A 26,554-nucleotide genomic window follows, 5' to 3' on the forward strand; every position below is an offset into this window, starting at 1 on the left:
AGACTCATGTTATTAAAAAAATAATAATAAAATAAATTTACAGGAATTATTTATATTTTTTCCAATATATTTGTTAACAAACATATATTTTTATGTGTGACTTATTACTTTAGTAATTTTGTAATATTACTTTAGTCAAATGACCTACGGATTATTAATTTTATGTTATATATTATTTACCAAAAGAAAAAGTTGTTTATTTCTAACCTATTTCAAATTTAATTTCGCGAAAGTTGTCTCTCTTGAACGACTTAGTCTTCTCATGGAAACGATACTTTTGTTCGCAGCATTGCGCTTCAGGCTATATATAATTTGTTAATACAGGCAGCACACGAATTGACGAACAGACAGACAGTACGAACATGGGGAGATGCTGCCACTTACCGCGGTGTAAAGGAGTTCCAAAACTCGCTACATTTCGAGGTTTCAGCAGCAGCGACACAGGGAACACAGAAGACAGGACAAATTACTAACCACACTGCAATACTATGCGCAGATGCACGTGTTTAGCGGGTTTTGTCTACAAGGCGCTTAAGGTTCGGTTTTAGCCGCGGGGTGCTTTCTGCGCATGTACTACTAAGCTTTGGCGGATTGTGATTGGGCAATTCTTAAAAATTGGTGAGAATTGTATTATTATTAATTGGCGTATTTAAATATTTCATCTCAAGTTACCGTTACTTAAATCTTTGTAATTATGAGAATATAAAATACAATACAATAAAAATATAAAATAAAATATTATTTTAATATTAACCCATAGTAAATTTATTGACTTATTGACCTATCGATACATAAACTGTTTCTCGTTTATAGATATGTATTATCTAAATTGGCACATCTATAAAACTTTAAAACTATTTGAAAAGATATGCGGGACTTGTATGCGGGACTTACCGTTTAATGTTAGTTCCGCATACGGTAGTCGAGTCATATTAGAACACTATTTAACACTCAGCGGATTGCCATTACCTTCCAAGGGATTAATTTTAAAAACATTTTTTGGCTTTCTTCTTTTGATAAACTGAGATAGGAAAAAAAGAAAATTTTAATTATCTATTATGCAGACAATTAATATCGACATAGCTTTTCATGGTAAAAATATAATTTAGTCCCCAATGCTCCAAATATATAGGTGTTTAAATAAACTGATATCAGATTTTTTAATACGACTAACTATTATCTTAAATTACAATAATTTCTAACAGTTATTGAATCAGAATTAGACACATTTTATATAAGGAAATAGCAAACGTTTAAAATTTTGTACATTTTAGGTAGATTTAAGTGAGTATACTTTACTCAGAATTAATAATATTTCTTGCTAGCTTATCCCATTTAAAAATGCAAAACGGTTTCTGCTTAGATGGCAATGTCTTAGGCAACATACTAAATACATTTTCTCAGCTCGGACGCATTTATTGAAAAAATCTGATTCGAATAAAGCATCTCACAGAAATAAGAAAGACACTCCAGTTAATAGAGTAAAGTTAGATATCACTCGATTATCATACAATTGGAAATATAGATCTTTTTAAGAGCCATACTTGTTATGTCTTTAGGTAATATTTAGACCCAGGTAGTAAAAAACATTGATTTTGTTACCCAAATAAACAGTAGATAAAGTCTTAAACAAACAATGAAGATTTTTCGGAATTGTGAATTTTATGAAACATAAAGTAAGGACAAAAACCCATATCGAGTTGAAGGAAGTCGTTAATGGATATAATTGGCAACTGATTTCTAATTAATTCAAATAAAGTGTTTGAAACATCTTTTTCCTTCTTTATTCTAGGTTAATCGCCGTTAAACTTAACCCATCTACATTGATGTTCAAATTGTCACTTCACCTTTTTTGGGTCAGCCTATACTTCTCTGTCCCGTTGGCGATTTATCCCGAGCAATTCATCCATTCTGCTTATATATTAATTCCACTCTTTTTTTCTCTTAAACACCTAAAAGTTAATATCGTCTACTCCTAGTATTTATTCTGCATGTTTTCACTTGTTTATCTGTCTAGAAGGGTCTTTTCAGCTATGCCACAAAGTATCTTCATTGCTGTTGAAGCAATCTTTTGGTTTTCATGTTTGCGGTGTATTTAATTATAGGCTTTATAGCAGTTTTGTATATTCTAGATTTAGCCCCATTACCAATGTTTTTATTTCGCTGTATTGTACTGTTTAGATAGCGAGTTATTTTTGTCGTGTGATAATGCCAGGTTCCTCCAAAAAAATTTCAAAAAAACCGATTTTTTTTTTAAAAATTGCTAGAAAATACTCTTAGAAATAGTACAGAATTACTCCCAAAGGCCCACACGACCTTGAAATAGGTATTGAAGAGAAAAGAGCAAGAGCATCAAGCGGTTAATTCGGCCGCTCAAGCGGGCCGGATAACCAAAGCTGTTTACTTTATTTGGCTTTTCTTGAAACCACGTTTTTTCAACTAAGTGTCACTTGTATTTCGAAAGCATTACACTTATTAACGTAAACCAAACGGCACTTTACTCTTTAAATGTCTCTCCATGATCGGTACCATAAACAAAAATATTCATTGTTATTTAAAAAACACATAAAGAATAATAAGTGTCGAAAAGGGGTAAAAAATTCAAAAGTCCGAAAACCAATTTGTTTTATGCTTTCGGATGTTTTATTTTTCACACGGTTTTTTGGAGAAACTTGGCCTGGTACAGGAGCGGAGTAGCCTGAAGGAACCTAAATTGATGTAGGAGTTGTTGTAGGTTGTCGTGCATAATGAGATTTTAATCTTTTCATCTATTATTTTCTCTTTTTACGTCTTTTCTTTACGGCCAATGGTGCAAAATGACGCCTGTCAAAATGTTCAATGCTTTTTAAATGTATTCATTTTTTTCGAATCCTGAAAAAACTAATAAGTATTTTTGAAAAATTTAAACGCATAATGAAAGATTGCGTTATTACCAAGAACGAAAATCTCTTAATATAACCAAAAAGTTTTTTTTGAATGAGATATTTGTATTAACCGGATGTATGTATTTTAGTTACACGCTGTCGAATGCCTTTACTCGGTTAATGAAACGTATATAAGCAGGCTTGTTGTATTCTATTGCTTTTTTACTTAGTTGTCTTAGGACAAATACGTTAAATATCTTAGTTGGAAATATAATTGCGTATATTGCAAATATGGTATTGATAGTGTATAGTGAAAAATTTATTATTCTTCTTTATCTTTTTCATGTGATACCTCTGCTACAAAAATTGGCTATGACCATAGCATTTTTAAACCTCAAGGAATAAAACTACAAGCGGGGAATCATGTATTTAGTTTTCTTCTTCTTTTTAGCAGGAGGATATATTTTTTATTTACTTTTATCAGTTTTGTTCCACCATAAATGTGCGGTTATCTTTCGGGGAGACATTAAATATTGTTAGTGACATAGATCTGCGTGGCAATTCTAGTTTTATTCATTTTAACTAACATGCAATTATTTATGCGTAGATTGTTACTTCGGTGTCACTGTTTTTATTTCTTACTAATTGATTAAAGTTTGTGTTTCACTTTATCGAATTCGTTGTAATTAAGAAAACAAAACAAACCTTGGGCTTGATTTACAATTAGAAATTTAAATATTAAAATCAAATAATCATTCTCTATTCAGTTTCTTGTCCGTTTTTAAGTTGTTTTTAAATACAAATAGTTCTTGCTTTTTATTCACTACTACAGTAAAAGAAAGTATTCACCATCAGTTGGCGCTACAGCCCTTCGTGATCCCTGGCCTGCCTCAAAACATACTTCCATCTTTTCCTGTAGAGTACCGGTCTTCTCCATTCCCTTAGATTAATCTCCCTTAAATCATCCAGATACCTGAGTTAAGGCTGTTTAGCATAGTTATTTTAAAAGGATCACTTTTATCCATCCGCATAATATAGCCCACTCAGGTGGTTTATTCTGATTTTTTTTACAATACCTGCATCACCAAAAAGTGTAAGTTTCGAAATTATATCGCCTTCTCCACAGACCCTGTCCGTTAACTCCGCCATAGATGGTACTAAATACTTTTCTTTCAAAGATTCGTAGTAACTCTTTATCTGGGGTCATTATTGCCCATGTTTCTGATCCGTAAGGGAGCACTAGGTGTATTATAAAAGTATATTGTTTTAGAAAGTTTGCACTTTGTTGGTCTTGACATTTTTCTCGCTCTTAGTTGAGGGCTAACGCCAAAATAACAGCGGTTAGCCACGCATATTCCTTTTCTAATTTCTTTGGATGTGCTGTTTTTTCAGTCAACTGGTGACCTTCTTCTCCTTCTTTCAGTGCCTATTCGTTCCGAATATTGGCAATCATTCTGGCTATAATTATTTTATTGACTGATGCTTTAAATAGATTCGTTGTTGTTGTGGAGAACCATTTCCTCAGGTTCTTCAACCATGATATTCTCCTTCTCCCAATTCCTCGTTTTCCGAATACTTTACCCTGTAGGATTACCTTCAGTAATCTGTATTTAGTGCTGTTTCTCATTATATGTCCGAGATATTCCAACTTTCTCCTTTTAATGGTATACATCACCTCTCTTTCTTTGCCCACTCTTCGTAATACGGTCTCGTTGGTTATCTTGTCTGTCCATGATATTCTTAGAATTCGCCTGTATAGCCACATCTCGAAGGCTTCAAGTTTTTTCTCCATTGCTTCAGTTAGTGTCCAGGATTCAACTCCGTAATACAATATTGAGAAGATATAACATCGTAGGAGCCTTACTTTTATCTCCAGATTAAGATTGTGGCTTTTAAAGAGTTTGGCCATGTTATTGAATGCACTCCTAGAATTTTCTATTCTACATTTTATTTCCTGTGAGTGATCCCATTATTAATTTACTCTTGTTCCAAGATAGTTATACTGTTTTACTCGGTCAACTGGTGACCTAACAGAACTTTTTCACGATTTTTATAGTTTTGTGTTGCATTTCTAAGTTATTTTGTTGCATTCTTGATATAACCACCATATATTTAGTTTTCAGGGAGTTAATCAAAAGTCCGACGTTTTCTGCGATATTTTTAATAAAACTGCTTCATTTCATTTCTTCCAATGATAAGAAAAATAAGTATAAGTTTTATGTAAAATGTACGGAACTAGAAAGAGTTCCTTTCTATTGTTACTTCATGGGGTTGTCATAAGTCTACGCTAAAATATCTCATTGACTTTTCTTTTTAAAGCTTTTTTAAAAAAATCCAATAAACCATTCGCCAGTGGATAGCTGACATTTCCCTGAGTAAACAAAGCAATGGCACGAAAATTTTAAATAACGAATCCTCTAAATATTAAAAAACAATAATACACTAAAATGCCAAATCATAAAATTATTATTAGGCGATGAACGAAAGATCCTCAGGTATGAAAAAGAACCAGAAGTTAGGGTATATCAACTGTAGAAGAATATAAAAGAATAGTCGTGCAAACTCATGTAAGAAATAGAAATTATCAGAGACAAAACAAAAAATCTTTACAAAAGATCCAAATAAACTACATCAGTACAATAACAGTAAAACCCAAAAAAAGTAACAACTGAAAAAGTTTAAACAAGAAAAACTATAGAGCAACAAAAAAACACTTCTACAAAATTTATTACAATTTATTATCACAGCTGTTTTGTCAAAGTGCCTTTCTCAAATGATCTAATTTTTGATATGCGTTTACACCTTATAGTCTTCAACTGAATAAGTTGTAAAGGGAAAAACTGTTTGTCTCAAGTGGGTCATTTAGAATTACATCTGTATTTTTATAGATTCTAAGAAAGATAGTTTAAGGCCTTTATTTTAAATGTGAAGAATTTGAAATTGGTCATTAACAGAATAATTATGGTCTAGAAGGTGAAGTACTTATCTGTTTCTCTATTTTGAAAGCCCTTTTGTGTTCAGCTTTACTTTTGATAAAAGTTCTACCAGTTTGGCCGATGTAAGTTTTTAGGCAGTCGCCACATTTAAGTTTGGATACACCACTGTTTAAGTACTTTTTTCTTTGGCTCTTGTTGTTCTTAATATATTTGCTTAAGTTGTTTGTTCTGAAAGCTGTTTTTTTTTCTTTTTTATGTGTTTGACTATTTTTGTTCATATCTTGCCTGTATACGTAATCGAGGAGAAGTTACTGGGTTTTTCTCTGGTAGTGGAGATACTAATTTTTGGACTTTATTACGTAGTTTTTTTAATTGTACTCATTGTTTACTGCTATTAGCTTAATGATATTAAATTCTATCTCGAAGTTGTTTTTTGGCAAAAACTCATTAATCAAATAGCAGTAAACAATGGGTACAACGAACAAATAATAAACAAAATTTTAAAACAAAAACTACATAAGAAAGCCCTAAGTAAATTCTGCTCGATTACAAACAAAAGCAAGATATTAACAAAAATATCCAAACACATAAAAAATAATGATTAATAACCAGCTCTCAGAACAAACAACAATTTAAGCAAACATATTAAAAAGAACAAAAGCCAATATAAAAAGCAATTAAACAGTGGTGTATACAAACTTACATGTGGTGACTGTTCAAAAACTTACATCGGTCAAACTGGTAGAACCGTTAACAAACGTACTGCAGAACACAAAAGGGCTTTTAATACTAGAATCATATATTATATTCAATCATTTTTTAAAGACCAATTTCAAATTCTCTAGGGAATTTAACAAATTAAAAATATAGATATACTGTATGACCAACTTGGGACAAACAGTTATCTCCTCCTTAACTTATTCAGTTGAAGACTATTAAGTGTAAACGCATACCAAAAATAGATTACTTAAGAAAAGCATTTCGCCGAAACAGCAGTGTTGAAAATAAACGTTTTTACTGTTTTTTTTTTAGATAAAATGAACCTCTATCAAGTAACGATTGGATCCATAACTTGGCAAGTGTTAGCAAGACAATAAGGAAAATATTGAGACAGCCGAAATGGAATTTTTCAAAATAGCGGGGAGAATATCAATAGCAGTTGGAACATAGACAGATTATTTGGTATAGCTACGTGGAAAGAATAATTCGCTATAGATGGCCAAACAGAGCATTCAAATACCATCCTTCAAATAGAAGAAGATGCGGAGGACCAAAACTATAATAACACACCTATTTAATACTGTAACTTCGTTTTTTTTTTTAAATGAGGCCCCCTGTATATTTTTTAATTTTAGAAATATTCACATCATTTTGAACATTTTTTGTTAATACTTCACTATAATTATTGTAAACCGTTTTCGAGTTATAATGGTTTTTATATGAAAATTACACTTTTCTGCCATGTATATAAAGTTCAATATACTTTAATGTAATTTGACTAAAAGTTTAAATTACTTAGAAACTTATTAATCGGATATAGCATTATCGTTTACAGTATAAAGTTCCCTTTTCTATTATACAGGTTACTGTCAAAATTGGCATACCACCGGCATCCTTAATTTTCGCCCAATTCCTTGCCTGTATAAATCAGGACAGTTTTTTAATTAGTAATAAAAAACCAGTATACTTAAGATAAATTGGAAAAGTTACAAAGAGGACAGAAACACAGAAAGCGAGTTAAAAATTTATAATTTTCTGAAACACTTGATACATACATACATACATACATAGCGAAGAGTTATTCAAACCTCGCATATTATTACTTAAATAATCAATTACTGTTTATTGGCAACACTGCAATTTACATTTATATTTATTCAAAACCATTATTGCAATACGAATTATTATTAATTTGGAAATTACTGCAGTTGCGGATTACTGTTATATAGTTAGATAAGTAGTTAATGTTAACAATTAACGTAATAATAATATTGAATGGTCTAATAAAGATAATAGATTTTAATTAATTACAAACATTAAATTTGAATTATAAAACAGTAGGTTTTGGTAAATAATCGCCAAAATTATTTTAAGAAGATTAATTTTAAATAAATGTATAAACTTTGTAGGACATAAAGCTGGAACCCAGCCTGTTTTAAAGAATATTTAAATAAAGCATTTCTCCATAATCTAACAGAAAAGTGCCAAAATAAATCCTGATAGATTTTACAGAAGAAAGCAAAATATAAAATTTAGGACCAGAGCAGTAGATAAGAATATAATGATATGAAAAAGAGTCCCTGATGGTGCGGTAAACACAAAAAAGTGTGTAAATTGCTAAACATGTTCACGATATTACTAAAACTAATAATTATTCCTTAAGGCCGTAATTGATCTGCTGAAAACCTTTTATCACAAGAAATTAAGACAAAAAGTCGTAAAACAAGGATATAATTTTCTAATCGTGATATATCCTGAACACATCTTTTCGAAAGTCTAAAAAAATGTATGAACTTAGGGGAGTCGATCAAACAAGAAATATGACCTTAATCTTTTTTCTTTTTCTTCATGTGCCATCATCTCTAAAAAGGTGGAATTGGCACTTTCGATACCGCTGCAGTAAAGAGGTCAGCAGAAGTGAATTTAAACCAAATTCCAAAATTCTTTAACCGTAAGATGCGTCTTTTCTCCCGATCTCTTCGACCCTCTGTTTTTTCTTGTATTATTAATTGCAGGAATTTAGCATTTTTTAAAGCATACCCGTGATGACATGTTCCAGATATTGCAATTTTTCTCTTTTCTTATTCTTCTCAACACCTTGACATTTCTGACTTTATCCATCCAATTTATTCGTAATATTTTTTTATAGGTTCATAATTCGAAGAATTCCAATCTGCCTAAAACTTATTCATGCAAGCATTTCTGTCCTATTCTTGCTTTAATCTCTTTTGCGTACGTATATTTTTATTAATTTTATTGCTTCCAGATATTTAGAAGTTTTTTTAATTAGTTCTTTATGTATTATTAAGTTTTTTGGGACTGTTGGGCTTTTGAAATTACCATAAATTGTGTCTTTTTTGTGTTTAGTAATCCACTAATTTAGTAGTACACTATTGGTCGACCATTTACAGTTATTCCGGTATTCCTGTAGTTAGTGCCTTAGCTAGTTCTTTTAGTGCCTTCTGAATTATTTCCTCTAAATATATGAATATTAAACAGAGTAGGATTCATGTCACAGCCTTGCCTGGCACCCTTCTTAAACTGTAGTTCTTCTGAAATAACGTTGTTCTCATTTACCACTCTATCTGATTATAATATAGAGCGCTAATAATCCTGATGGCTATCATGTCCAATTTTTTATTTTTAAGCAATATGATAACACGATTAATCTTATCGAAGGCTTTGTTTTAATTAAAAAATCTTGCCCACATTTTTCAAAATATTTTGAGTGCATGAATCATTAAACTTTTTGTTTGATGGTCTTGGAATTTTTTTTCGTTTGTTTTTTTTTGGCCGTGTTATGGATGTAGACATTCGCCAATCTCTGAGTATGATTCCTGTACTGTATATTGTAATATATAAGTCGACAAATATTCCAATCTGCTTTTCTATTAGCTTTATTATTCTTACCGGTACATGATCAGAGCCTGTTGTTCTTTTTTCGTTTTATCGCTTTCAATACCTTATATTTTGTTACGTCCGGATCGTTGACGATATTTTCCTTTTCTACTATTATCTTTATTCAGTTCTTTGTCCTTAAAAAGCTCTTGGAAATACTACTGTTATCTCTTAAGCGTTTGTGCAACGTCTTGAATTACTTTTCCCTTTTTGTCAAGAAGTATTTTGACTTTTTTCTATACTTTATTGCTCTAATGTTTTTATAAAGGCTTAAGTTATCATATTTCTCTACTATCTGATCAATCTCTTCGCATCTGTCACAGTACCATCTTTTTCTTGCCTCTCTGTTCTTCTTTTTTCTTATTTTGGTGTGTATAATGTTCAAAATCTCTTTTCTTTCATAAAATCCAAAATCTTCTCGGTCATCCATTTATCTTTACTCTTAGTTTAGGGATGTACGTATAAGAGCATCTTTTTATATGTGCCATTTCCTCTTCATATCTTCAGTAGGAATAATTTTTATTTTGGTCAGCTCTTGTTTAAATTTCTGTGTGACATTTGTTCTTGGTCTCTAAAAAAATGTATTTGAATTGTGTTTTATTTGGTTTTAGCTGCGTGATGTTTTAGTTTTACTCTAAACCTTCCTACGAGCAGTTGTGATCTGATATTACATTAGATCCTGGGTATATTTGGAATGATTTTATGAAATTTCCATGTGTAGAGTCTTCTTGCCAGCAGATCAAAATAAGTATTTGCAACAATAAAATCGTTCCCTTGACAGAATTGAGCTAATCTTTTTCCTCTCTTGTTACAAGTCCCCAGGTCCAAGTATCTAATAAAATTTCCTTCACTTCTTCTAAAGATTTTTGAGTTTAGATCTCCCATTACTATTATAAGGTCATTAAATTTCGTTACTTTTAATGCTTGTTGCCATTTGTTGTAAAACTGTTTTAGTTCTTTATCCGGCTTATCTGCGGTCGTGTCATCATAACTCTATCTGAGATGGGTAGGACACCACCTTCAAACTTCCGGGTGGTTTTCTCAACTAATATCGGTACTACCTTCCAATGATTTGGGGTTTTGTCTCTACCAGAGCAGTATATCTTTGTTTGGCATACTAATATGTCACCTGAATTAGGCGGTCATATGGTTTCACCAACTTATTAACCAACAGAGAAAACAAAATACCGGACCTAATTGATTTCTTCGGTGTTAAAAGTATTTCATCCAATTATAATGATATTAATGATGGTTAGTACATTAATTCAAAACATTCATCCATAATACTTACTTTAAGCGATATGATCATTAGAAAGGAGTGTCATCCAATCCTAACAAATAAACTAACAGACTGGGAAAAGTTTTAGATCAATCCTTGAAGATAAAATTGAATTATCAATACCATTTAAAAAACTTGCACAATTAGATAAGACAGTAGAGTTATTTGTTCATAATATGCAAAAATTGGAAAGCACTTGTGCTCTAAGATAACAAATAAATGGAAACAACCCTCCAAAAAAATTAAAAAGTTAATCAAAGAGTAAAGAAATCTCAGAAGGAGGTGGCAACAAAACAGAGCTCCTCAAGATGAAACAAATTTGAAAAATACTAGTCAAAAACTTATATCAAAAAAATATTTATTACAAAAAATAAGTCAATCAGTTCTACCATGAGAGGGATGATGGATAATAGCAGCACTTTTTAACATAGGCTAAAAAGACCAGTAACCCATTCTTCACCTATTAAATAGGAAGACGGTAGCTGGGCTAGAAGCAATACAACGTAAATCTGAAGAAAGCACCAGTATATGATTTAATCATTGGAGAATTACTCAAAAACCTGCCTTGTAAAGCCATAGTAAAAATAAGCAACCTAATTAATGCTGATTGCTAGATTGAGATAAGTCCCAAATTTATGGAAAATAGCAGAGGTTATAATGATACCAAAAGCAGGGAAATCACCAAATAAAATCAAAGATCTAAAACCAGGTAGGCCAATAGCACTTTTACCAGTAATGTCGAACATAATTGAGAAATTTCTGCTAAAAAAAAATATTATCAACACAATTAAAAAATCAACAATTCGACGTAGCTAAGGCTTTCTTACTTAAACTTAACTTAAACTTAAAATTTTTGTACTCTGAAGATATTTTAGAAATAAGCAAAAAGACGTGTAGACAGATCTAAAGGAAATCAAAGCAGGAGTTACTCAAGGAAGAGTAGAGATGGAAAGAAATTCAACATTGTCCGTACATCTTTGTGATTGTATTTACTTTTATTTAGAAAACAACCTAATCCAGTTGTTAGTTACCTGTCAAATTTCAAAAATTGAGTAAATTGTTGATATTGATATTAAAAAAAAATGACAGGGGCGCATGTATACTGTTGTCGAAAAAGAGACACATGCAATACCCACACTGCGTATTTATTGTCATATCTCAACGAAAATCACGATGTTTGGAGTATATGGTCTAACCAGTGGAAGTTTGATTTCAGATTAACTATATTCTAAACAAATATTCCAAAGCTGATGAAATAAGTTCATAACATGTTCCCTTTTAGGGTTTAAACGAAAATATTTTTCTTCAAATCTAACCGCACAAATAGCAGCTTTCTAATTCTAAGGTTACTATGGGTTAATATTATATCATTGGCAAAAAATAAAACAAATCACAGACGTATTTTATAAATAAATTGCTAAAATTAAAAAAATATATTAATCATTGTAAACAATTTTTTCAGTTATATTTTAAATGTATATAGAACGATGGAATATATTAACTCCACTGTATTATGGTTTGCTTTTCTCGAGCTGTCAAAATAGCTTGAGACAAAGTTCCTCGGATTATAAAACTTTAATTAAATATTTGAAATTTTTTTCACCAATTTTTAAGAGTTGTTTTACCCAAACCGCCAAGAAATATTTGAGACCAAATTGCTCTATTCACTCACTCAAAACCTTTCAATCGGTTGTTGACGAGACAAATTATGACGGACACACAACATAAAACAAAAACAAATAAAAAAATCGTAGCTACTGACAATGACAGACACAAGTTAGGCAAAAAAGTCTACTTGCAAACAAAACAAACAATGAAAGAATAGCAAACACATGAATGTAAAAGGACTCATAGGCTCTATATTGACTTTTTAAACCGAGACCAAATGCAATTTGTTTAAACGGTACATTCAAAAATTGTAAATATTTGTTAGAACGTTGATGGTATTGAAAGTTTGTTTTCAATTGATGATGATGGTGTATTCACGATATTAAAAAACGCTCAGTTGGTGTTTAATATACGCTGATATTAAGATTTTTTGTTACTCCAATATGTTTATATTAAAGTATGAAACAGTTAATATTGGTTTTATATAACATTTTTGAAGCTTTGTAATTTTCTACATAGAATATTAAAATAAAAAGGGTTGCCTTGAAAACTGCATAAATTGAAATATTAAAAACATCAAAATGTAAAATATAAAATAATAAAAGTTATTCTTTATTAAAATTTTTACGAAAAACAAAGCAATTATCTACATTTTCAAATATTTTATTTTAACATATAGGTCATAACAAGTGGGCGAACCTAATAAGATTGTATTATGAACCATGATCGGAAAAAAAAAATAAAAAACTTAAAATTTATAAAATTAGTGCATGAAGATGTGGATAAAAAATGACATTTCAATGCTCAATGCAATAAAAAAAATTGTGTAACCAGAATTACAATAGAAATTGTTTTTTTTTTTAAGATTGTGTGCACTGCACAAAGACCACTTCATCTGTGCGCTGATCTGTTAAAAACAGGTCAAGTGGCTTCGATGGAGACTCAGGTCTTTAAGCTTGTTACGCTGATGTTAGCAAACTAAACTCTAGGTGTGCTAATACTGACAATAAGAGCATTGGAGGGTAAATATTTTGGATGGGGAAATTCTGTAGTATTTGAATTATTCTTCAAGACTACTAAAATGATCAAAACACAATTAGACTGTGGAAATCTGCTCAAAACATACCATACCATCAAGTCTATGAAATATTACCTTCATTAGTAAAACAAGTAGATGAAAACCATAGGAAAATCCTTTTTAAAGATAGTGATGAAAAGTATGGACTAGGTATCGCATAGAAACTAAATTATGGGACTAAAGACTTGCTTAATCGCACTTTGTTAGTTGAGTTTTTTTCTATGCGTACTTTGGGTATGAGGTAATAATCACGTTTCATTAATTTCCTGAAATTCAGGGCTCTGCCAAAAGTTCTAATGTATTACCTAGCTTGTTCTGACTTAATATAGAATATGCTGAATTGACAGGCCAAAACGTATCTTTTAAATCTGGTAGAGACTACTACGAAATACAAAGAGATAAAAAATATGTTTATCAGCAACAGAAGAAGCTTTAGAGAAATAAAACTATACAACAGATCATACAAATATAACAAAATATCTTTTTTTCAAAATATCTGATTTCAGGCAAAACATAAAAGCCTCTATCACTTGGGTACCATTATACCGCACTGTTTCCTCCCATTAAACGTCACCAAGAGGTCCTGTGTTCTCGACAAAAGTCAACATTTATTTTATTGGGAGTTTAAGCATCTTTTTTGGTTATATTTTGTGTTGACCGGTATATGTTAGCCTCAAATTAATAAGTAAATTACATTAGCAAATTATGTGTAAGATGAGTTGTTTGTCTAGTTTATCAAATATCAAGGTATCAAGAAGAACATGATTTTAGTAACTTGAGGATGTCCTGACAGGGAAAAGCTAAAAGTTTTTATAAATAAATTAATAAGTAAAAATCACAAGCATAGTAGATAAAACAAAAAAGAAGTAGAAGAATCAGTCAAAGGAATGTAATTTAAAAAATCTCTATGCCACTTTCAGCAGGGTGACCAACTACTTTGACCACAATGGTATGACTATTCACGATCACATTCTATACACTGAATGCATCGTGGACAAATTCAAAGATAGCTTCGTAGTATCATATGTGAGTCAATAGCATCAGACTACCTCCCACTCCTAGTCAAAATTGACGTATGGACCCTTAAACAAACCACTCCATTCTTCTATAAAAGTGATTACAGAAAGACCAATTGGTAAATAAGGTTAAGACCTCAAATGAAGTTCAGACAGTAATCTCAAAATATGTTCTACAAGGAGCTTTAAACCTAGCAATTTTATTAACAAAATACAACAAATATACTCCAATTCTACAAGAAAAGATCCTCAATATAGTCTAAACAAAGCGCTGGCTTCTAAGACATTATAAAAGATTTCAAGTAACTGAGCAAAACATACAACATCTTCTGGCATTATCAAGATATCAAGGAAAGCTCAACTATCACTAGATAATAATTAATAGACTCTGAAACCGTCAGGAGTATCTATAGTCTAGGCAAAAACACAGCACCTGGCTCAGATGGTATACACACAAGATGCCTCAAAAAACTTCCAGAAGAAATATTCCCATTTGTGTCCGAAACTATCAATGCCTGCCTCTAGCTGGAATACTTCCCTACCCATTTTAAAGTATCCAGCAAAATCATGATCCCAAAACCAGAAAAAATACTAACCAATACTTAATCCTACAGACCTATTTCACTTGCCGTTCACTCTAGGCAAGATCTACGAGAGGCTCCTTAAATAAGAGTGGTAGAATACCTACAAACATTCAACATCATCCCAAACTTCCAATTTGGATTCAGAATTGGTCACTTTACACAAAATGCATTGATAGTAGTAGCTTTTATTTCTCACAAATTGAATGAGTACAACAGACAAGATATCGGCATCTTTTAAGATATGCAAAAAGCATTCGATCAGGTCTATTAGGTTCTGATTGAAAAACTTTACCAAGTCGCCGTGCCCATTCAATTCCTGAGAATAGTCCAATCTTACTTAACCGCTTGGACTAAACGAATCAAAGTCGAAAACCAATTATCCACCGCATTCACTCCTTTTACAAGAGTACCTCAGGGCTCAATAATTGAGCCAATACTCTATACAGTAACAATGATCTCCCAACCCCTCTCAACTCATCTGAGAGGATCCTGCTATACGACACGGCCTACTAGCCTCAGGTCTACCTAGGGCCGACGGTCAAGGACGCTCTGTGTTCGATATAACACAAGAATAACTCAATTAAATAGTCAATTGGTGCAACAAATAAAGAGTAACTTTAAATCTGGAATAACAAAACCACATAATGCTCAACGGAACTCAAGGCTCAATTTCAGACCGTCAGTGTCCTACCTGAGTGTCGAAAAGACACTTAATTGAAAAGCTAACCTTAAAAACATCCTAGACAGGGTACGAAACAGAGGCAAGTTTCTAAGAGGAAACAGCATCAAGTGGTAAATTCGGGAATACTACTCAAGTTACCCTCCTCCACACAGATAATACTTTCTGGAGACCAATTATCGAGTACTGAGCAAAAACACTCTACACTCTACTAAATAAAAGACAACTCAATCAAGTCATGACCACTGAAAGAAAAATCCTGAAAAGAATCATGGATAAAAATCATGACTATCCATCAGCTTTATTCCATCAAATAGCAAACTTAGACTCAATCCATAATAGAATACTTAATCTAGGAAAGAAATACGTGTTCTCCACAATAAATGGCTCGAACAACAGAGCAAAGGAGGTCAAAGAAAAATATTTCCACTGATGAGAACAAGTACTCACCAGAATTCCAAAAACTAAAGTTCCATTCCCGCCATTAAAAAACCCCAGACCCCATTAAAAGTACAAGAAAATAGTGAAACCCAAATATCACCCACATTACTAAAAAATTTAAAATTAAAATAGTTAAATGAAAATAAGATCATGACAATTAAACATAGAGTAGTGACATGAACCTTAAACTGGGAAACTGAGGAAAAATAATCAGAAAAGAAATAAGGAAGCCTATTAAGGTTGTAGAAATATAGTTAAATGCGCAACAAACTTTTGACGAAGGAAACAGACTATATAAGATAATGGTACGGTAGATTGTAACTTGAAATATTAAGTAACTAATTAATAAGATCCAAATATAAGTAAGCAAAATGAGAAATTACATTACACATGATCTGCATGAGTAAACACCATGATAGAAGGCACAAGGCATAGAAAGATATCTCCAGATGCAATTACCCTAATATAAGTTTTTAGAGTGGGCACCAACGTGTAATAGAAAAACACAAACAGAAATGTATATATTTGGCAAGGAAAAACACTTAGTTTTAATCACTACGTTACGCTAAATCAGTTTTACTTACAGTGGTAACTTACCAGAAAAATATTAGTTTAGAAAATAAATTTGTACCTACAAAATTATGTTAAATTTATTAATATAATTTTAACGAATGCCCTATATAATGACGTTTATGTAATAAACAACTAATATGTATTACCATTAGGTCTACACTTGTAAAGTTGTAGTTAACCTAAAATGTATGATGTATGCTTTTATTGTTATTTAAATTTTAATTAAACAGAAGATATATTTACAATTTACTCTCAAAATCAACTCCAATGTAAATTTGTTAAAAATTTTTGCATCTGCACTAGTCTATGCACGATTTTAATTGAAAATGAATTTTGAAAATACCGGCAAAGTACTTATCATGTACATCATGAGTATATAGCCAAACAAAATTTAAATTGTGTTTTTAATACAAAATGTAAAAGCCCTTGTCACGAAACAATTGTTAGCGAAAAAAACAGATATTTCATAATTGAATCTCGTTGGCCGAATAAAACAAACTCAGTGTTAACTACATAATCTGAATATACACGGTGAAATAGTAAACACTTTTGGGCTGTTGAGTTTAGTTTTGGGTAATATTAACCGGTACAAAAATAAACGTGCAGAATGCGGCCTCGATTTTTTGGAGTATGCAGCGGATTTTATGTTTACAAACAATTTTTGTAAATTACGTTATATATTTATTTATTTATATAACGTGCTCTTTTTGAATTTTGCTCAAATGCGTTTTGTAAAATAAAACTTAAAATATGTTTAAACTGTAAAATATGTACAGTAGACCACAGTAATCAGCAAATAAAAAGTCTTTTTCGTGACACTCTTTGATACAGGTACCTAATAACTGCTTTTGAATAATTTGGGGATAACAATATCGCTATTTAATTGTAAATACTAAAGTTGAAGATCGGTAAATTGTATAAAACAGTGACACAATTTTACTGAAAAAGCGTAGACAATCCTTTTTTAATTAGAAAAAAAAAATCGCATTAACCAAAAGGTTATTAGCGACGGAACAAAATATAAATAACAACATTGAATAACTACAGATTATAGAAATGTTTAAAGATCTTGAATATTTATCGTATATAAATATTATCATAGAAACACTCCTGACCTAGAGCTTCTGCTAGAGAGTTCGAGATATTGTAACGATATCTTGTTTGATCCTATTTACCACAATTTATTAAAAAGTGTTCAACTGTTATTCGAACGTTACAGTAATCACATATGGGTGGGTTATTCTTTTTGAAAAGGTAAGGGTGTGTTAACTTGGACGTGTGTGTGTCTTAGACGTAGACGCGCACGCACAATGTGTTCACGTTAAGGGACGATGGAATCCACGGCGAAACAATATTCTTGATCTTATTCAGTTAAGAATTAGTTTGAGATCATTCATTTCGCAACAAACACAATACTTTATTTTTAAAATAAGCTTTAAGTCACTGTAAACACAGTTGTCTATGGGCCCTGAATAATTGCTTAAAATTGCCTGTCGTACAGTCCTGTCGGCTTCGTCGTTTCCCGTTATTCCGACGTGTAAGAGTACTCACAAAAATTGAACTCTTCTTCCAAGCTCTTGTTGATGAGCTTGGGACAGCTGATATTTTAGTAACTTTTCAAAAGGATGCTTAGAAAAAATATGTTTTAATGAGTTCAGAGGGCTAAAGAAATCTGTTATGATTAGGGCATTCGTGAAGGTAAGATCGTTAAAAAGTTTTACAGCACAGTACAGCAATAGCGTAGAGCTGATAAAAAAATCTCTAAAAGTAGAAAGTAGAATCCGGATACAAAATGAATTAACGGAAACAATAGATGTGAAAAAGGGGCTACGCCAGGGAGACGCTCTATCATGCATCTTGGTCAACATCGTACTCGAGAAAATACTGAAGGACACAACAGTCAATACATGAGGAACAATCATTAATAAAAGCGTGCAAATACTAGCATTTGCAGATGATGTTTACATAATCGCAAGATCAAGAAGAGAAATGATAGTGGCATACAACCAAATAGAACGAGCTGCACAAAATAGTGGTCTTAAAATCAATCAGACCAAAACAAAATATATGCAGGTAAGTAAAACCGCAGAAATAAGGCAGCCACAAAATATAACAATAGGAGAATACAACATTGAGGGGGTAAAAAACTTTATATACTTGGGATCCCTAGTCACGTCTGATCATAATGTTACGGAAGAAGTAAAGAGGTGAATATTTATTGCAAATAAATGTTAACATGGCTTAATTAGGCAACTAAGATCAGATAACGTCGCGAGAAAAACAAAATGTCAAATATATAAAACCCTAATAAGACCGGTACTCACATACGGCTCAGAAACCTAGACACTCACTAAAAGAGAGGAAACGTTGTTAACCATCGCAAGAAAAATCTTGCAACACATATATAAGGGCACAAAAGAAAACGGAATATCGCGAAGAAGATACAACAACAGGCTGCGTTGGATAGGGCATGTAGAAAAAATGGAAGAAGGCGAAATACCAAACAAAATATTCAAACAGATGCCAGTAGGAAAAAGAACAAGAGGAAGACCAAAGCTGAGATACTTAGAACAAAAATAGAAAATGATATAACAACCTTAAAAATAAAAAACTGGAGAAAAAAAGAACGAAACAGATCAGAATGGAGAAGAATCCTGGAACAGGCCAAGACCCAAAAAGGGTTGTCAAGCCAGTGATGATGATGATGATGTAGGAAATTAATATTTTTTATTCGAAATGTTGGCATTTTTACGCGAATTTACCGAGTTAGCCCTTTTTTCATTTCTTAATTTCACTATTTCAAAAACTGAATTCATAATTTCTTTCTTTCTTTCTTTCTCCCCTTCCTTTTACCCTATCAGGGTGTCGGATTTGGGCTAGCTATTTTAATTTCCAATTACCCACCTCTTCCATTCTTTTCTGTTTCCTGCCATTATTTTCAATTCCTCGAGTAATTTTTGTTTAAATTTTCCCGCCTCTACTACTTGCTGTATCCATTTTTTTCTTGGTCTGCCTCTTTTTCTTTTTCCGATGTTTTTTGCTTCATAAATTTTTCTTGTTATTCTATTGGATTGCATCCTCATCAGATGCCCATACCAGTTCATTTGTCTCTTTGCTATTTTGTTCATTATCGGTTCCTGGTTGGCCATTCTCCTAATAGTCTCGTTGCTTAATCTATCCCATTTTGTATTTCCAACTATCCTTCTTAGATATCTCACCTCCATTGCGTTTATCCTGCTCTTATGTTTTTCCAGAATTGTCCAGTTTTCACTTACATTGAGCACAGTCGGTATTACTATTGTATTAATTCATAATTTCAAATGTATAAAAATCGTAATATCTCTGGTTCTAATTAACAGAAATTAATGTTTTTTTTAATTTAACGTAGTTATTATTAATTTTTAAAAAATCTACTTTTAAAGCTATTTTTGCCACCAATCTGCAACAAAATACAACAATACCTTTATAAACTCTCATTTTAAATTATTTTTCATGCTTTTTGAGTAAACTTATGTAACTTTTCCATATCATTTACTGGTCTTCACTTTTAGTGTTTAAAATTATTTGGTACCCATTCCGCACTTAAAAAAATTGTGCCTCGCCGCTTAGTTTTTCATCTAATTATCTAATAGACTGAAGGTTGCGAAATCCAAGGAAAATCCATGTAAATAGAAGAAATATTCTAGTCGCCATAAAACTGAATACCAAAAAGATCTATTTTAGGGGATGAGAGCTAATTATGGTCATACTTTATAGATCTGACCTGTTCAATCCGGAAAAATTGTTAAATTTATAATAAAAAGTTAATGTTAGTGGAAGAAAAAATTTGATATAAAGGTGTTATAACCAAGTGTCAGATACTAGTAGTGTCTTGCCTGGAATAAGAACAAGAAGCATAATTATCAAAGTATACTTTTGGATAAGTAGACATGTAGAAAAAAACATATGTTGTGGACCAATCAAGTTGAAGAATATTCCAAGCTGGAAAGTGCAACATTTGTAGAAACCTAGTGCTAAAAATAGATCGTAGAAAAACTTTAAATTAATATATAGAAACTTTATAAAAAAAATAAACAATATTTTGCAAAAAAATTATTATATTATTTATTCTAAACTCTTCTTATCTAAATTTTTTATATTAAATAATATAACTTAATACTTCCAAGAACAGAACTGTTATAATTATATAACATACATTGCCGTAGACTGAAAGTATCAAAAACTACTTAAAAAAGACTCTGTAATCAGTATAACTTCTGCACTAGACACATTTCTTTTATTTCTATTAACTCTAAAAACTTGTCTCTATTATTGTCTAGTAATAACATTTCTATGTAATATCTCATAAAATATTTATAACAACAACCTTGACATAACAAACAAGACCCAACAGTTTCTACTGTCGATGATGTCAAATGTGAAAACTACTATTGGATAGGCAATGACCAATTGTTGCAGAACGTCAAAACTAATACCTAACCACCAGTTTGGATTCAGACAACTACATGCCACCATTGAGTAAAAACATGCAGACTGTATTCTATTTATAAGGCTCTAGAGGAAAGTAAAAACTGTTCAGCAGCATTTTTGGTTATTTCTCAAGGCTTTGATAGCGTTTGACACACTGGTTTACTTTACAAACTTGCAAATCCAATCAATGCAGGAGTTCCACAGAGTAGTGTTCTGGGAGCGATATCATTACAGCAACGTACGCAGATGACAATTTTAACTTCACACCCAAACCTCAACGTTGCTTCCCAGCTAGTACAGGCCAATCTTAATCAAGAATAAAAGTAAAGGATATCAAGTCAATCCCTATAATATTTACTAATAGCAAAAATACATGCCCACCAGTGTCTTTAAATAACAAAGAGTTACAACAAAAAGATCATGTCAAATACCTGGGTATGCACCTCCGCCACTGTATGTTGTAGAAGTTCGTGGTAGTGTTGAGATAAACATATTTGACTGTGTAACTGGAGTACTTGGAGAACTGAACTACACGTTAATGAAATGTCACCGAACTGTGTGTTAAGAAGAACGCATTTTAGCTTGGTAAATCCTATTTTCCGTCAAATGCATTAAAGAATCTATTTCATAATATCCTAATGCTCGAAGTGTTCTTACTATTAATTCTTCAACTAAGTCACACCAATTCTTTTCTCTAAGTTGACTTGTTTTCTGAAATATATCATAAACCTCTTCCATTTTGTCAAAACATAGTAGAAGCATATAATTATGAAAATAAAACAACTGAGCCTTAAGCTTATCAGACTTTACTAAGGCGATAGCTTATAAGACAGTCATAAAACCAGTATCATGTTATGGGATCCAGCTGTGGTGATCAGCGTCCAGGTCTGATGTAGATATTTTGGAAAGGCTTGAATAAAAAGTTCTAAGAGTAATTGCAAATGCACCATGGTATGTACCTAATCAGATCACTACACAAGACTTTTAAGTTAAGACTGTTAAAAAAGTTATCACAAATTGCATTCAATATGCGCTGTGGTTTGAACAATCATAACAATCTTTCACAGAATATTATGAGGCTACTACCAAATCAAAGTCTAAAGCCTCCCACTCTGAGTGATTGTCATGAGGTAATGTCTGGCACGATACTTGTAAGATAATTGCACAATTTACTTATTGTAATAATATTATAGATTAAAAACAAATAAAAAGAATATTTATAGTACCATCATCAATTAAAAACATACTGTCCATATATATCTTTTAAATAAGTCTTTCTCACATAAAATATATGCTTCAATTTTAGTTCATTTGGTCTCGGTATACAAGCATTCCATAGGGCATGGCGAAATTGTGTCAAAAGTATGTAAAACACTATGTGGCATGCTCAACTTGTGTCCACCATGTCGTTTTAATACATACCTAGAGCTAAATGGTTATTCGTTAATATTATAGTTAGTTTCTAATACCATTTTGATACAAAAATATTGGTGGAAGGCCCATTATGCATTTTACGTGATTTCCTTTCAAAATATACCTTTTTGTCAACCTAAGTATCAACCTAACTATAAAAATATTCAGGTTAATATGTTTGTTCTATATGATTTCGGAGTCACAACGTTTGTATAGATTATTATTAATATATATCCCAATATAGATTTCTTATTACTTGACACTAATCTTTTATGAGTAACCAAAATCTTCACATAGAATTCCTATTTATGAAAAAAAAAAAAATTCTGTTTTTGAATGATTGTTTAGTAATTACGTGAATAATTCTTGGATAAAAATAAATGCAGTTCTTCAATGACTGTTTAGTAACTACGTGAATGATTCTTGCATGAAAATAAATTAACTTTAAGACATTTAAATAAAATACACTTTTTTACTTGATAACTGAGATAACAGTTTTTAATCATGTAAAAATTTTTAGTTTATAATTATATTTTGTAGTATCTTCTAAAATCTTTTCTAATATCTAACCTAGTATCTTCCAAAAATATTCTGCACTACAGTAAGATTTTGTTAACATAGTAAATGAACTGTAGATATTGTTCAAAAATTAATTTACGACAGCATACAAAAAACAACAACTTTGGAGAAAAACCTACCAAATACATTAAAACGTTCGAACGCATTCTAACAAAAAACATTCGTGAATTAATAAACTTACACACCAACTTTTAACATACCCCCTCCGAAATTTTTTAAATAAATATTACACTATAATACACTATACTGTACACTGTATTCGTTGTTTATAGGGCGTGGTCCCGAAATATTTTTTGTCTGCAACTGTAAACATTCATCAAAGACGATGAAGCAAGAGACATAGACGTAGCTTTTTCCCTTTTTACGATTAAAGTTACCGGAGTGTTTTTACATTTTTCGATCTACTGATAATAATCTGAATATACGTCGATCATAGTGTGATGTTATAGTTAGAACTTGTTTCTCTTCGAATTTAATTTAGTGGTTGCCTTAAATGCAGATATGTCATGCCACGACTAAATTTTGCAGCGACCAAGTCACTCTTGTGTTTAGTACCACGAATATTTCCTCTAAGTTTTATTGTTTGACTCTATACTGAACCTATTGGAGTGTACAACAATTCTTTTGGATCTGTGCTTGATTTGATCTGTAACATTTTTGATATAAAGATCCTATAAGAAGTATTTACCTCTTGGATTGTCTTGGTTGTATTTTGGCTCCTTTTGGACATAAACATAATTTTATATCTGTCTCTTAAACTATAACCATTTCTATAAATATTTCGAACTTTCTCCCAATAGAGAAGTAGGGAATTTGTGAATTACCTTATTAACCTATCGCAAACAAACGGCTTTCCAGCAAAGGCTATCTCCAACAATTAAAAAACTTTGGACATGTTATGCAAAAGAGGCACAGAAAACATGGAAAGTCTTATTATCGAAGGAAAGGTAAAAGGTCGAAGACCACGAAAAAAATCTTAAACAAGTTGGATCAACCAAACTACAGTAATTAGCAAAAGACCTATGCATGAGATAAAAGAAATAACTGGAGACAGAGATCTTTGTAGGCCATCAATATACGACATTACAATGACCACGACACTACCTCCCAGAGGTCAGAACTGAAAAGAGGGATTGCAAACAAATTACATGAAATTTTCGCAAATATTAAGACAAGTAAACTGAAGGTTGCTGTTATGCTCAAAACCCATGATTTTAAAACTAAAATATTAGAGCTATTGGACACTAACACTTACTAGAGAACGAAACCGTATTCGGAACTATTCTTAAAAAAAAAATAATCAACCTAGATCTATTAAATAACAATTTACGAATAATATAAAAAAGACGACCAAGTGACTGTATGGTCTTACCAAAATTAATAAGGAAAACTATGTTTAATACCGATTGTTAGAGCAATCCGCTGTTTTCACACATATATTATTCGAAAGACCGGATAATATATGTGAGTATATGAGACCCAACATATTTTAAGTAGGGTTCAGACAGTATAGGAAACAAAAGATTAAAGATAATTATCTTTCGTCAGGTTTAAGAAGGAAGCAGAGAAGATGAAGCTCCCAATAAATTAAAACAAAACTAATTGTACGCATATGAGCCGCAATAACCGAAACATATATAGAATTAGACAGAACATCACCATTGATGACTGTAACTTTGAGAGCATTAGAGAATTTAATTATCTTGAAACAACAATAACTGAAGATAATAACGGATGACAAAAAAGAAGCAATAATGTTTAAGCTAGCCACATATGTTTTTATGCCCTTTACACGACCCGTAGTGATATATGGTAGCTGTCATGGATGACAACTGAGAAGTGAGGTAATGAGGATTATTGGGCAAATAAATGTTTACTAACTAAAGGTTTTACTTACATCCATTACATTTAAAACAATAACTTCACAGTAGCGAAATGTGACGATAACGAAGAGTGACTACGTGTTTCGAAAAGAAAAATCCAAAGGATGATCTTTAGGTGTGTGCTTAATAAAATAGAAGGACGATATAGGGTAAGAACTAACAAAGAGTTCGAAGAAATATATTCAGACGCTAACATAATAAAAGAAATAAAGTCCAGAAGACACCAGTGGATAGAATACCTCATACGATAGTCTGACGAAAGAATAGTAAGGCTGGTATGCGAAAAAGCCTCAATTGAAATAAGAAGACGTGGACATCTCGGATCCCGGTTAATAGATAATACAGCAGGAGACCTTAAAGCTAACGCTGTAGAGAATTTAATGAAAATTGCTTAAGACAGAGACGAATGGAGGCCAAATGTTTTCAAGTCGACCAAAACCTACAACGCCATGGAGTAAATAAAGAAAGAAAGGCTGTACTAGGAAGTGGAGTACAACCGCGTAAAGATAGGTTAATTATAATAGAGAAGACGTTAAGCTTCTAACGGTCAAAAATGGAGGAAAGTTGCTAGGAGTTGACGAGAGAATCACGAGAATGGACAAAAGATTGTCGAGCCAATTATGATGATGATGTAAGGTAGTACTAATCACTTCATCACTTCCTTACCTCAAAAAATTTAATATTTTAAGTGGAATGGCGTATTTTACAGAAAAAAATGCATGAGATAGCAACGATAGCAAGTCAGTTAAACCCAGGAATAAACTTTTTCACGGACAATTTAAGCAGGTCCTACAACTTCTCAGCTTCATATAAACACTACAGTACCGTAACTCTAAGATCCAGTTTATCATAGAAATATAAAACAATAGATAAAATATAAAAGCAATTGGACGTAGAGTATACCAACTAACGCACCAACTAACACGCCAACCAACACAGACTGGCCATTATGTAAACAATACCCCGATCATCGCCCTAAAATAGGAGCTATAATAACCTTAACAGATTGCGTTTCCCAAAATTTAAACCCGAATATTATGAAGAGCCAAAGAAGAAGAGTTAGGATAAAAAGGGGAAATTTTTCAAGAAATGTTAAGCGATTTAAACGTCAAAAAGGTTTCCTTGAAATGTAGGCCTATAACGAGAAACAAAAGATTAAACTTTCTTTCCGAATATTATAAATGTTACAGACAGAATACAAAACATGATTTTATGTGCATCTCCAACAAAGTCTAAAACCGACTAAGGATCCAAGAGTTCAGGAACCAGATCCGACAAAAGTTCAGGAATTTAATGCATTCCTATAGTTGTGTAGATAAAAAAAAGCAATAAAACGTAATGTAAATAATGTAGTTTTTATTTAAAAAAATTAAGAGAATGTAAAATTCCAGTATAAATTGGGATCAACGAATAGCTCCAAACTGCACACAACACAGATACACGACCAATGTCATCAGCAGCGACGGAAACATCCGGAGGTTACATCTACGGCCACTACTGCATCACCTTTGATAATGTCTGACGCAATTATAG

At 31.8% G+C, this 26,554-nt stretch overlaps 1 protein-coding gene across 2 annotated transcripts in view; it reads right to left on the minus strand.

Annotated features, from left to right (window-relative positions):
- The window catches only part of Ten-a (Teneurin-a transmembrane protein), a 621,367-nt gene that overhangs the window by 255,500 nt on the left and 339,313 nt on the right, over nucleotides 1-26,554 (minus strand). Inside the window, exon 13 of one of the 2 annotated variants that reach the window (XM_072535235.1) lies at nucleotides 385-411. The exons of the other annotated variant lie outside the window; for it this stretch is intronic. Coding sequence (XP_072391336.1) covers nucleotides 385-411 — 27 coding nt within the window. The remainder of the gene's footprint in view (nucleotides 1-384; nucleotides 412-26,554) is intronic. 2 annotated transcript variants of the gene reach the window in all.

This window comes from Diabrotica undecimpunctata, chromosome 6 (assembly GCF_040954645.1).
Source record: "Diabrotica undecimpunctata isolate CICGRU chromosome 6, icDiaUnde3, whole genome shotgun sequence".
Taxonomy (NCBI): domain Eukaryota; kingdom Metazoa; phylum Arthropoda; class Insecta; order Coleoptera; family Chrysomelidae; genus Diabrotica; species Diabrotica undecimpunctata.